The sequence below is a fragment of the Notamacropus eugenii genome, chromosome 7, assembly GCF_028372415.1.
Source record: "Notamacropus eugenii isolate mMacEug1 chromosome 7, mMacEug1.pri_v2, whole genome shotgun sequence".
NCBI classification, from domain to species: domain Eukaryota; kingdom Metazoa; phylum Chordata; class Mammalia; order Diprotodontia; family Macropodidae; genus Notamacropus; species Notamacropus eugenii.
The window spans coordinates 9,854,636-9,866,677 of NC_092878.1; the positions used below are offsets into that span (position 1 = coordinate 9,854,636).

Consider the following 12,042-nt stretch of genomic DNA (forward strand, 5'->3'; position numbering starts at 1 on the left):
TCACAGGAACCACCTTGGGAAAAGAGCTCAGTTTAATTCTTCTTTAAAGCAACCCCCAAATCTTGAGTTAGTGAGGGGAAGGGTTCCCTGAGGGTTACATCCTTCTGTGCCATTGGTCATCTTACAGGCAGGCGTGAAACAGGGAAGATAAGAAACGATATAGAGAAGCTATAAAAGCCTTTCTGCCCTGTCTGGAATGGGACAGCAAAGAGTAGATTAATAATAAAAGAAGAAAATGAGCTTTCCCCCACCACCACCACCACCTTAAAGGACAAAAACCTTCAAGTCTCCTCCCCCATCCATCCTGGTGGTGGTACAGTCTGACTGACTCTAGCTTTGGGGCCAGAATCTTCCTACCCCTGGAAGGCCCTGGGGCCTGCCCTAGTTACATCATAATGAATGAGCTGTGATGTCACTACAGCTTGTCCCCGCTTCCCACCAAGGTTTTTTAAGTAAAGTCTGATATGCTGAAGGATAAACCCACCATGAGGAGCAGAGCCTCAGAGCGAGGTGAGTGGGGACAGCCTCATGACGCCCGATCCTCCTAGGCTCTCCACCACACTCCTGCTTTTCTCCCCTCGCCTCCCCCCACACTGCTCAGTTCCTCCCAGCTTCATCTTTTGTGGTCCCAGGCCACTATTCTAAAAATTACAAGTAGCTTCTCCAGCTTCCACTAGCTTTGTCCCTTCACGCAATCAGAGAGAGCATACTCGTGGCCAATAGAATCTGACCAAACTCATGTGCAAAGTGCATGAGCAAAAAAAAAAAAAAACTGAACAAACCTGAGAGAACTGGTCAAGTTGAGGGAGGGAAAAATCCGCTTTGCTTCCATACTCATTTCTAGCCATAGGAAAAGTGGTTTTGTTCCCTTTACTGCTTCAGTCAATCCAGTCTTTCTTGTGCTCCATTTTCTCTCTTCCCTCCCATGGGAAATAATTTTTAAAAGAATAGAGGGAGTCTCTGTGCTCCCTTCCCCCTTGTGGACTCTTCCTGAATTCAAATCTAGCCTCAGACATTAGCTGCGTCACCCTGAGCAAGTTACTTAGCTGTTAGCCTTGGTTTCCTCATCTGTAAAATGAGCCAGAGACTGAAATGGCAAACTACTCCAGTTTCTTTGCCAAGAAAACCCCAAGTGGAGTCAAGGAGAGGCAGAAGATGGGAGCAACAAGGCACTTGCCATCCCACCCTCCCTTGGTCTTTCCAGAGCTAGCTCTTCCACCTCTCCTGAGCCACAAAAACAAGATGCAATAGTCTGCCCAGGGCTAAGTAGCTGGGGGAAATCCCCACAATCTGTTTCCTTTCCACCCTCTATTCTGGTTTTAGAGCCACAGTGGCATGTCTTTGCTGGTCAATCCAGGTTTGTTTCATTTAGGTCCTATCCTCTAGACTACAAATTTAAAGCTGGAATGGAACTAGAAAGGTCATCCAGTCCAACCCTTTCATTTTCTTACAGATAAGGAAACTGAGGCCCAGAGGGATTTGCTCAAGGTCTTCTGACTACAAATCCAGTGGCCCTTTCCACAGAGACTCTAACTTTGACCAAGCCTGCACTGCATGGCGTGGACAAATGTCTCTGGCTTCCCTCCTAACTGAAAGTGATGTCATCCAGGGCTCTAACCTGAGTGGAAAGGTTCTGGGCCTTTACTGTGGATCTGTTTGGTGAAGTTTTGTCCCCAAATGATTAACATTACCAAATTTTAGTTTGAAGGATACCTACACAATATATACCGACTGGTGGGCAGGAGGGGGAGCAGGGATCATGATTACATGTAGTTGTATTTCAAAATTCTGAAAGAAGACTCCTGGCCAAAAACAGTCCTGACGGACCCCATCACAGTCTTGCGCAGTTCCCTACAGTCAGGCTATCTGATAACCAAAAGGACTCTAGACCCTGAAGCAGACCAGGAGAGCCTAAAATGGAAGCTGGAGTTCTCCCTTGTGAGGGAAGAATTGAGGCCCCTGTATTGAGCAAAAAACATTTCATCTCCCTCAGGCTATTCCCTTCCCTTTAAAACATAATGACCCTTACTAACTACCTAGCAAGGTGGTTACAAGAAGAATTCCATAGGAATAAGAATTGAGTGTACTGTGAAGAGGACCCAAATGGCAAGAAATTAAAAACTGCACAAGAAAAGGTGTTATGTAGTGGAGGGCCAAGGGGACGGCAGAGCCAAGTCAACCAGATGGGTTTCTTAAGCCCCTGCTGCCTGGCACTGCGCTGCCCACTGGAGGTAGAAACCCAAGCAGAAAGCAGTGCCCGCTCCCAAGGAGCTCACAGTCCGACAGGGCTTGGGAAGGGGGTGCGAGGAGAACAAGCACGAAGATGGGGTGCTTGGGAGAAGCTGGGATGATCAGAGGAAAAAGGAGCCAGAAAGGCTTCCTGGAGATGAGCTCCGAGTTGGGGCGGTGTCTGAGAAGATGAACGGAGAGCCCTGCGGGTGACACGGCGTGCCCTCGAGGATCTAGAGCAGAGGCTGCCAGACGTTTTTAAGAGAACATTTACTTAGTGCCCACCTGGAGACCTACTTTATTTAGCCCTTTGCCTTGGTTTAACTTCCATCATTTTTTCTAAACTGATGCAGCTTCAATCTAGTAGCTGGCTGTAGCTTTGGGAGGCTTTTCCCACACTGAAGTGCTGCCGACAGCAGGCCCGCAGCCCGGCACCGCACAGCGCGGCACCGCACGGACCCCCGCCAGCTTACCCCCGCAGTGACGTTAAGCCGCCGCTCGGCCGGGAAACGAGTCCGAGCACGTGTCTGGGACGCCTCCCCCGCCTCCCGGACGGCCCGGGCCCCGCCCACGGAAGGGCCCCGCCCACGGAAGGCCCCGCCGGCGCGCTCCCAGGCTCCTACCTGGTCGGGGCAGAGGCCTGGCCGCTAGGTGGCCGGAGCCAGGGCTCCGCCCCGGCCGCCCACGCGCGCTTAGTGTGACCCTGGCCCAGTCACTGCGGGCCTCACCTTCCTCCTCCGTCAGCGAGCGGCACAAGGGAAGGGCAGAAGCACTTCAGGGTCCGGAACGACTGAACAAAGGGAAGGAAAGGCCTACCAAAGGCACCATTCCTTCTCTTGCCCTCGACTTAAGCAGCCGCCCTCTCGGGGTCTTTTGGCCGGCGGGTCTCCAGGGCGCAGTTTAGCCGGGAGCTTTTCTCTCGGTTTGTAGCTAGCCCGGCGAAGGCGAGGAAGCGAGGAGGCGGGCTCCGTGGACCACGTGGGCGGCGGGAGGCGGGGCTCCGCGAACTATGGGCGGCTGGGGGCGGGGCTCCTCGGACCACGTGGGTGGCGGGAGGCGGGGCTCCGCGAACTATGGGCGGCTGGGGGCGGGGCTCCTCGGACCACGTGGGTGGCGGGAGGCGGGGCTATGGAAATCCGAGGCCCGGGGCCCTCGGAAGCCCACGGCGTGGGCGGGGACGAGGGAGGCCGCACCCTGGCACCGCGGACGTTGCCCAGTAGGCGGCCTCAGGGTTGCAGGGCCCATCTCTCAGCACCCTGGGCTCGGGGGACTTCTTCCCGGAGCCACACGCAGCCCACAGCCCGCCCCGGCGGGGCCGCACACAGCCAATAGCGGGCCGGGCAGCGCTCCGCCTCCCCAATGGCGCGCCCCAGCCTGCTTCTCCCGCTGCCGCCAGTCCGGCCCCGCCAATCGAGGCTCGCGAACCGCCTCGGCCCGGACGCCCCGCCCCCAACTCTGCTGCTCCGGCCGGGCTCGGCTGGCAGGACCGGCGCTACCCGGGAAGCGAACCCGGCCCGGCCCGGCTCTGTGCCGCCTGGCCCTCTGCGCCGGCAGGCCCCGTGCTGGCCCCGGGCGGCGGGCCGGTCACTCGGGAGGCTCCCGGGCCCCTGTTCCCTCTCTTTCCCTCCGGTCCACGGTGCGAGGCTGGGAGCCACCGCCCGGGCCGGACCGCGGTGAGTGACCCCCCGAGTGCGGGACCTCCCCCCACCCAGTCCTGAGGCGAGGCGACGGGTCCCCGTAGCTGGGAGCCCCGCGGGGGCGTCGCCGCCCGGCCCGGGACGCGGGCGCTTGTTGCTTGGGGCGATCGGGGCTGTGGGGGCGTCTCGGGCGGGGAGCAGGGCCCCGCCCGCCGCTCCGGGCGACCGGAGGACCGAGCCCCGCCTCCGGCCCCCGGCGCCCCCCGATCCGCGGCCGAGCGCGGGAAGGCAAACTGCCGGTGCGCGCCCGGGCCAGACAGCTCCTTCCTGCCCTGCACAAGCACCTCCACCTGGCCGCCTCCCGGGGGCCGGGCCGGGCCGCCGGGATCGGGAGGGCGCCGGAGCCCCGAGCGCGCTTCCAGGGTGCCCCGGACCCCGGGATCGTCTTCCCCCAACTCACTGGAGTCAAAGCGCCCTCCCGAGTCGGGCCGGGGTTGGGTGCAGCTCCCCCACCCCCCGTTAGACTAGGCACAGGCACAGCCCCCCCCGTTAGACTGGGCGCAGCCCCCCGCCCCCCGTTATTCTAGGCACAGACCCCCCCGTTAGACCGGGCGCAGCCCCTTTTTGTCACGCACCCCCAGTAAGCCTGCCTCTCTGTTAATGCCACCGTTTCCTCTGGGATCGGCCCAGACTGTGCGCGGCGGGCAAACTTCGGGGTCTGTCTCCACGGCCTCATCCCGGTTTTCTCGCCACTTACTGGAGCGCACTTTTCCTTCTCCAGATGAGGAGCTGGGGGAAGCAGAGGTGAAGTGACTTCAGTTCCGACCTCCGCCGTGGCGGCGAAGCTGGGGGTCTTTGGCCCCCTTGCACACAAGCCTAGGCTCTGCCTCGGGCGGACGCCATCGTCCCCCCCACCTCCGCCAGCGTTGTCCGCTTAGGGAAAGTAGGAGAAAGTGGGAGTCGGAGTCGAGCGCTGTATCTGGTGCTTGGGAAGGTTAGAAGTGAGGGGGCGGGAGCGCCCAGACAAAGGGACCTTTGCTGAAGATGCAGTCACCCTCAGCCTCACCTCAGGCTGGACATGGGACGCCGTCTGCTCGTGGGCAGGACCCACTCGAGCCCTGTTGGATGTGGCCATGGCTTTCTCCCCTTTCCAAACCGAATCCTCTGGGGAGGAATGCGTTTTTCCCAGGAGGATCTCGGTGGTGTTCCTGGTGGGTTTCATTTTCTGGGCTGAAGGATTCATAGGGCTTTTGTGACCATACTGCCAATGATCCCTCTGCCACCACCACCCGCCTTGGCCAAGCCTTAGGGGTGCGCCTCTGAGAGAGGCCAGACCCTCTGCTCTATGGTTCATAACCGTGGCACTCACGTTTACATGGCACTTTAGCAATTCTAAACGCATTATGGAATTTGATTTTTACAATAATGTGGTCTGTTATCCCCATTGTACAGATGAAGAATTGAGGGATCTGCCTGGGGTCTTTCAGCTGGTAAAGTGCCTGAGGCATGCTTCTCGACTTCTGGTCGGGCAGTGTAACCAGCAAGGATAGCTGACCCTTAGAGATGGCTCTTCTGCCTTAAAACATGTCCCAGATTTGCCTTTTTACCCTAAGTTCCCCAGTATGTGCTGATATGTTCCTTGTCTCAACCACCCAGCAAAGCTGAGAAAATAAAGGGAAAATATAGGAAGACTCTATTTCCACCTATCCTTCCTAGTCTTCCTCTTCCCCTATCTTCAGAATTCATTAGGCATTTTCCTCATGTCTTATAGGATCATAGGAAAGTAGATTTGAAACTGGAAGGGACTTCATAGGCCATTTGTCAACAATTCTTTCCTCCTAACCCCATACTTTACAGGGGAGAAAAGGAAGGCCCACACATACGGTGAGCATCAGAGGTAGATTTTGAATGCAGGTCTTGACTCCAGAGCCAGTTCAAATTCAGCTGTATGGCCCTCGGTGATACTCTAGAGTGAGCTAGGAGTTGCAGTGGATTATTCCTGAACTCAATAATTGTGAAAAAACCTGGGAAGTATTTCATCATAGAGATAGAGGGGAGGGGGGATGATTTACTCCAAGTAACAGTTTACAGTTTACCAAGCACTTTCCCATTCATTATCTCATCTGGTCATTACAACAACCCTTTGAGGTAGGTAAGGGAGATAGTATTCCCATATTATATATAAGGAAGCCTGGGCCCAGAAGAGAAGAATGACTTGATCCATATCTCAGGGCTAATAAATGGCATAAGGCAGCTGTGACACTCGAATCCAGGGTTCTACCCACCATTCAGTAGTCTCAAGAGGCATGGTAAATACACTAACAGAAGCACACAGTAGCAAAGCCATGGAGAGCTAGGGTTGTAATTCAATGTATTAACATGTTTAGGAACATTAGCAGAGTTTATGAAAACGGGGAGTCTTCAAGGACCATCCAGTCGTTGGGTTTCTTATTCATTCTTCCCCACGCTCACCCTTCTGCCTGGCAGATGCCTTAGAGCTACTGTCTAGTTTAGGCAAAACTATCGAAGGAGCTGCCCTGTAACCCAGAGTCTCTGCCAACTTCTGTCTTCAGAGGACCACTGGGCAGAAAAGAAGAGAGCAGCCTTCCTTCACTGTGTCTGTGTGCAGGAGCGTGCTAAGCCCCCAGGGGTCCCTAAGGAGAAGCTGAGCAGCTAGAGGAGGCAAAGGCAGGAGGAGTGGGGGTGAATTTGGGGAAAGGGTTAACCTTTGTTCAGAGGCTGACTTAGTGATGGAGAGAATCCTCTCTCCCTTCTCCACCCCCCACGTGACCTGTGTGTATGTATGTGCCTGGTGGAGTGAGCCATCTCCAAAACCTGACCTGTTTCTTCTCTTTTTTGCCTGAGAAGAGCAAAAAGTGAAGCCACCAGGTCTGAGCTTAAGAAGGTACTGTTTTGTTTGTCTTACCTAAGCTGAAAACATGGAGGGTATTCCTTTCTCCTTCCCATAGGATCCCCACTCCCAAATTACAAAGGACTCACAAACAGGGATTTGGGGGAGGGGAAGAGCCCAAGGCAGATAAAGCTACTTCCCCACCTGGGAAGCAGGGACCCATTGTATAGCTAGCACCTTCTTGTGATAAGTTACCATTAAAATTATAGGACAGGGAAGAAAAATAGACCTGTCTGCCCTTGTCAAAGCTTTCCACATCCTAGTGAACAGTTTGTGATGAATATAAATACTAAACCTCCTATTTCTTTTAAAAGAGACCTTGACTGTTTACCTCCCACTAAGGCTGATAGGTGAGGGTGCAGGTCTCCTAGAGAAAACTGGAATTGGGACAAGATAGGATACATAAAGGTGTGCACACGGTCATCTCCTCCCCTCATTGCCACAGATGTTGATGCCAGAAGCCAGCAAAGATAGGAGGCAGGTAAGAGAGCCTAGTGGTTAAATTATTTCTCTTGTTGTTGCAGCCATCTCAGAAGGGCACAAGTCCGATCTCACCATGCCCCCCAACAAAGAGGCTAACAGTTTTGCTGGCCCCCCTGCAGGGCTCATCTGCCTCCCTCCTATCTCAGAGGAGCTGCAGCTCGTGTGGACCCAGGCTGCCCAGACCAGTGAGCTCGATGACAATGAGCACTTGTTAAGGACTTTCAGTTACTTTCCCTACCCCAGCCTAGCAGACATTGCTCTGCTCTGTCTTCGCTACGGACTGCAGATGGAGAAAGTTAAGACCTGGTTTATGGCACAGCGCCTCCGCTGTGGCATCAGCTGGTCATCAGAAGAGATTGAGGAGACTCGGGCTCGGGTTGTCTACAACCGGGACCAACTCCACTTCAAATCCCTTCTTTCTCTTACTCATCATGCAGGGCGACCCCCTGAGGATGTTCCGCCCACCCCAGTGCTGCCCCCAGACTCAGCTGGCACTCTGGCACTTAGTGAGCCTCCTCTGTTGAAACGATTAAAGATGGAGCCTGAAGAGTCCTCCTCACTACCGTTGAGCCACCACAAGGCCAAGGAATCCCTGGTTGCACCTGGCAGTGGAGCCTTCCTCCATCAACCTGGTCTCTGGCAGGAGCAGCAAAGTGGTCTCAACAAGGAGCTGTTAAGCAGAGGTCCTGACCACCAACCACATGGCCCGGGAACTACAGCCTGGGATCACTCTACTGCCTTCCATCTGTCACACACGAGGGACAGACCTTCACCTATTGCATTACTTGCCAATAGCTGCAAGCAGGAGCCAGCATCCATCTTGCCTCCTTCCTCTTTCCGAGTAATGGCTAATGGAGCCCCCACCTCCTCTAAACCCCTTCAATCCCTCGGATGTGTTCCTCAGCCACCCTCTCCCAAAGAACAGGCACTACCTCCACATTTGGAGCCAGCTTGGCCCCAGGGTCTAAGACATAGCCCAGGGCCAGGCAGAGTTGCTCCAGCAGAGTACTACTTCCCAGATGTGCAGCGCCAACGTAAGACCAAGCGCAAAACCAAAGAGCAGCTGGCCATTCTCAAGTCTTTCTTTTTACAATGTCAATGGGCTCGGCGTGAGGATTACTGTAAACTGGAACAAATCACTGGCCTGCCTAGGCCTGAGATCATCCAGTGGTTTGGTGACACCCGCTATGCTCTCAAGCATGGACAGTTGAAGTGGTTTCGTGATAATGCAGTGCCTGTTCCCCCAAGTTACCAGGAACCAGCTACCCCTACTCCACGACCCCTAGCCCAGCCCTTGCAAGAATGGGCTGAGATGCCTCCACCACCAGCCCTCCCTCCCCCTCCCCCAGACACAAGTCCCCTGGAACGGTACTGGGCAGTTCACCAGCAGTTACGGGAAGATGACCTCCCTCGACTGAGTCTAGAGTCAGGGTTGAGCACCCAGCAAGTGTTAGACTGGTTCTACTCTCGCTCACCTGAGCCAGCAGAGGTGGTAGTTTGTCTGGATGAAGAGGATGAAGAAGAGGAAGAGGACCTTCCAGAAGAGGATGGGGGGGAGGAAGAAGAGGAGGAAGAAGAGGAAGAGGAGGAAGTGATCATACAGGATTGAGTGGGGAATTGGGGAGGGGGGCAGGTTGTTATAGAAGATGAACCAACTTAGTGACTGTTTAAACAAACAAAAAAACCCACATTTTTCTTACCTTGTTGGCAAAGAACTGAAAGGCTGTGTGTTTGGTCAGGGGAAAGTAGGGACATAACACAAAGTGAGGGTCTTGGGGTGGGTGTGGAGGACAGGAGACCAGAAATATGGGTCTCCTGTCCTTTATCAATCTTATTGAAGAGAGTTGGGAATTTGACCCAAACTACCTTGGGTTGCCATGGGAACCTAGATCTATCTGTGTCTCCCTCTCTCCCCTTCTCCCTCTCCCTCTCCCTCTCCCTCTCCTTCCCCTACCCCCAGCTTATGTTGCCCTTTTTGTCCTAGCTTACCGCAGTGACTGGAATTAGGTCTCGATTCTTAGAGGCCAAAATGAGTCATGTAAAGATAATGGATGGAGGAAAGTAAAGAGAGTTTGCATTGAAGTTCAGCAGGAACTATGTATGGTTCAGTGCATCTGGCCATTTCTCCTACATTTTCCTTAGTATAAGGGTCAGAGCTGCCTCCGTCTCTTCCATCTGAGTGCATATCCAAGGCATGATGTAGGGTAGAACCTTGGCCTGTCTCTAACTCACATATTTTCTCATTCTCTCCTTTAACTCAAACCTTACACCATTCTTACCTACTTATCCATACTCTTTCACCAGCAGAAATGCCCTACTTCTAATCGGAAGATCCTTTTTTTTAAACTAACTTTAACATAACCACCCTGCTCCTTATACATCCCCTTTCTGGATCAAGCTTTGTCCACATTTGGCCCATATCATGGCAGTTTCCCCAGTGAGCACCAAGTACTGCAGTAATGCAGTGGCTGCTTAGATGGAATCTATAGGTGGTAGAAAACAGAGGAGAAACTCACCCCTAAGAGAACCAGATGGCGATGAGGTGCCTGCTGCTGGGGAACCCAACGGAAGATGGAACCAGGTTTGGTTTTACATCTTTCTTCCCCATTCCCCAAGGCGAGAGCCGCGTAAGAAACTGGCACTTCATTTGTTTGGGGGACTGCTTTTGTCACTAGGAGAAGACTCTTTTTTCCACCTTAATTTATGTTGAATGTCTTGGCATAGAGGGGCTATGGCCTCTGCCTAAGTTAATCTTTGGTTTGTTATGAAATGGTTTTCCTCAATTGCGGTTAGATAAAAAGAAAGTATACGTCATTGGGCTGGGGGTTTTTTGTAGAGAAAAGAAAAGGGGAAGGACCCCCAAATTGCTAGAAATGTAATAAAAAGGCAAAGAAAAAACTGTCTCTTTTTATCCTCCACTTTTCTACCCCTGTACACTAGACTCCTGGCATGGAGTCTTATGGAGTAAGCTGAGATAGTATTTAATGCTTATGATTTACTATGTTTTTATTTTATTTTGGAGGAAGTGTGGGAGGCTGATTGGGATAAAGGAAACGGAAACCAGTTTCCTAAAGGAAGCAATAAACCAGCATTCCTAGAAGAAATTGAATAAACTCAATGTAGTTCTCTCTCTCTGCCAGCAAATGGTAATATTTAAGGATTTTTTTTTTTAACTTTTCCAACAGGGTAATAGAAATGAAAGAACATTGGCTCTTAAAGGTATCCTTTCCACCTGCTGCTGTATAAGCTCTTTGCTACATAAGATGTTTAAAGAGAGGTATTCAGGAAATCCACAAGGAAAAATGGGATCCTAGCCCTGTTCCAGTCACTCTGTCAAATGTTTTGTTCTAAGGTTTGTCTAAGTATTTTCTACTCCAAACCTGAAAAATACTCAGCCTTACATATGGAAAGGGTCTCTGAGACCGTACAGCCCAAGCTCTGCCTGAGGCATGTATCTCTATGACATTCCAGACACAAAGACATCTAGCTTCTATTGCAGTACTGCCTCATGAGGCTGCCCATCCTAGTGGGGGATTGTGTGTGTTTGACAACTCTAATACAGCAGTTACATTAAGATGAAGTGATAAAGTCTGCCATAAAATACTTTGAACAATTAGCATATACTATCTCCTTCCCAACAATCCTTTGGGCTAAGTAGGTAAAGATATTCTACCCAATAAAGATGGAGAAACAGGTTCAGAGAGAGGTTAAGTGACTTGTTCCTGGTCACACAGCCTAGAGTGTTGGAGAATCTGAATCCAGAACTCTCCAGACTCTCAAGTGCCTCAGCCTTCCCACCCCCCCCCATGATGCTGCCATGGAATTTCTTCCTGGTTTCTAATGCTGACCTCTGGCACCAAAGAATAAGCCTATTGCATTATACCCTCAAGACTATGAACACCTTAATTTTCTAGTCCACACACCAAATCACTCCACAGGAAATTGGGTTTAATTGATTGTTTCACATTATAAAGAGTGTATGGATACATCTCCCATGTATCCATAAACTGAACTGAACCTTTTACCATAATGCTGCCTAATTTAATACACTCCATAGTCATCAGTTATGTTTTAGACTAAAGGCCATTCAGAAGCTACATCTCTCCACCCCCCCCCCCCCCCAAAAAAAACTTTAAAAATCACTAAGGAATGCTGAGAGTATACTCTATCTAGGATGGGGAGATGTGATTACTGCTTGAAATTATGGCATGGTGCTAGTGGCTACCCTATTACTAACAATATACTGCTTCCCAGTGGACTTTACAGGGTTTACCTGAACATACATAGGGAGGTACACTTGCAATAATAGTGTGGATAATATTTAGTAGTTGGGGATTCAGTTCTGCCCTGTGCTCTTCCTGGATGGATTGTTATTCCTAAAAAACCACCCCTTCTCCCAGGACAATATATGAACTTCTCTATAAACACACATAACCTCTCTCTGCAGTAGGAGTTATTTGATGTTTAATAATAATGGAGTAGTAGTGAAGTGCCCTCTAGATAGTCCATCTACTCATGAATAACCTCTCCCCCTCTAAGCTTTAAAGCAAATAACCTCTGAATTAGCTCAGTGATGGAACATGTTTCTTTACCTACAACTCCAGGGCTCTTAACCATGTTTATAGGGAGATGGAGAACCTTGAGGATTCTCTTGCTTTAAATTGCATGGTTGGTACAGGGAATACTGATGACAGAAAAAATCTTCCTAATTATTTTTGTCTTTATAAATCAATAAATTGGGAACATAAATACCTCCACTCCTATTTTGACAGGGCAAAAAAA

At 51.6% G+C, this 12,042-nt stretch overlaps 1 protein-coding gene across 3 annotated transcripts; it reads left to right on the forward strand.

The window, feature by feature from the left end:
* Positions 1–9: 9 nt before the first annotated feature.
* On the forward strand, positions 10–10,373 carry HOMEZ (homeobox and leucine zipper encoding). 3 transcript variants are annotated; one of them, XM_072625290.1, is made up of 3 exons: positions 461–510; positions 6,735–6,771; positions 7,302–10,373. In XM_072625290.1, the coding sequence occupies exon 3, from the start codon at positions 7,334–7,336 to the stop codon at positions 8,867–8,869; it is 1,536 nt and encodes a 511-aa protein (XP_072481391.1). In that variant the 5' UTR covers positions 461–510; positions 6,735–6,771; positions 7,302–7,333; the 3' UTR covers positions 8,870–10,373. The 3 variants fall into 3 exon arrangements, with proteins under 3 accessions (XP_072481390.1, XP_072481391.1, XP_072481392.1); XM_072625289.1 differs by lacking the exon at positions 6,735–6,771 and having other exon boundaries at positions 10–510; XM_072625291.1 differs by lacking the exons at positions 461–510; positions 6,735–6,771 and adding an exon at positions 3,771–3,902.
* The last annotated feature ends 1,669 nt before the right edge of the window (positions 10,374–12,042 follow it).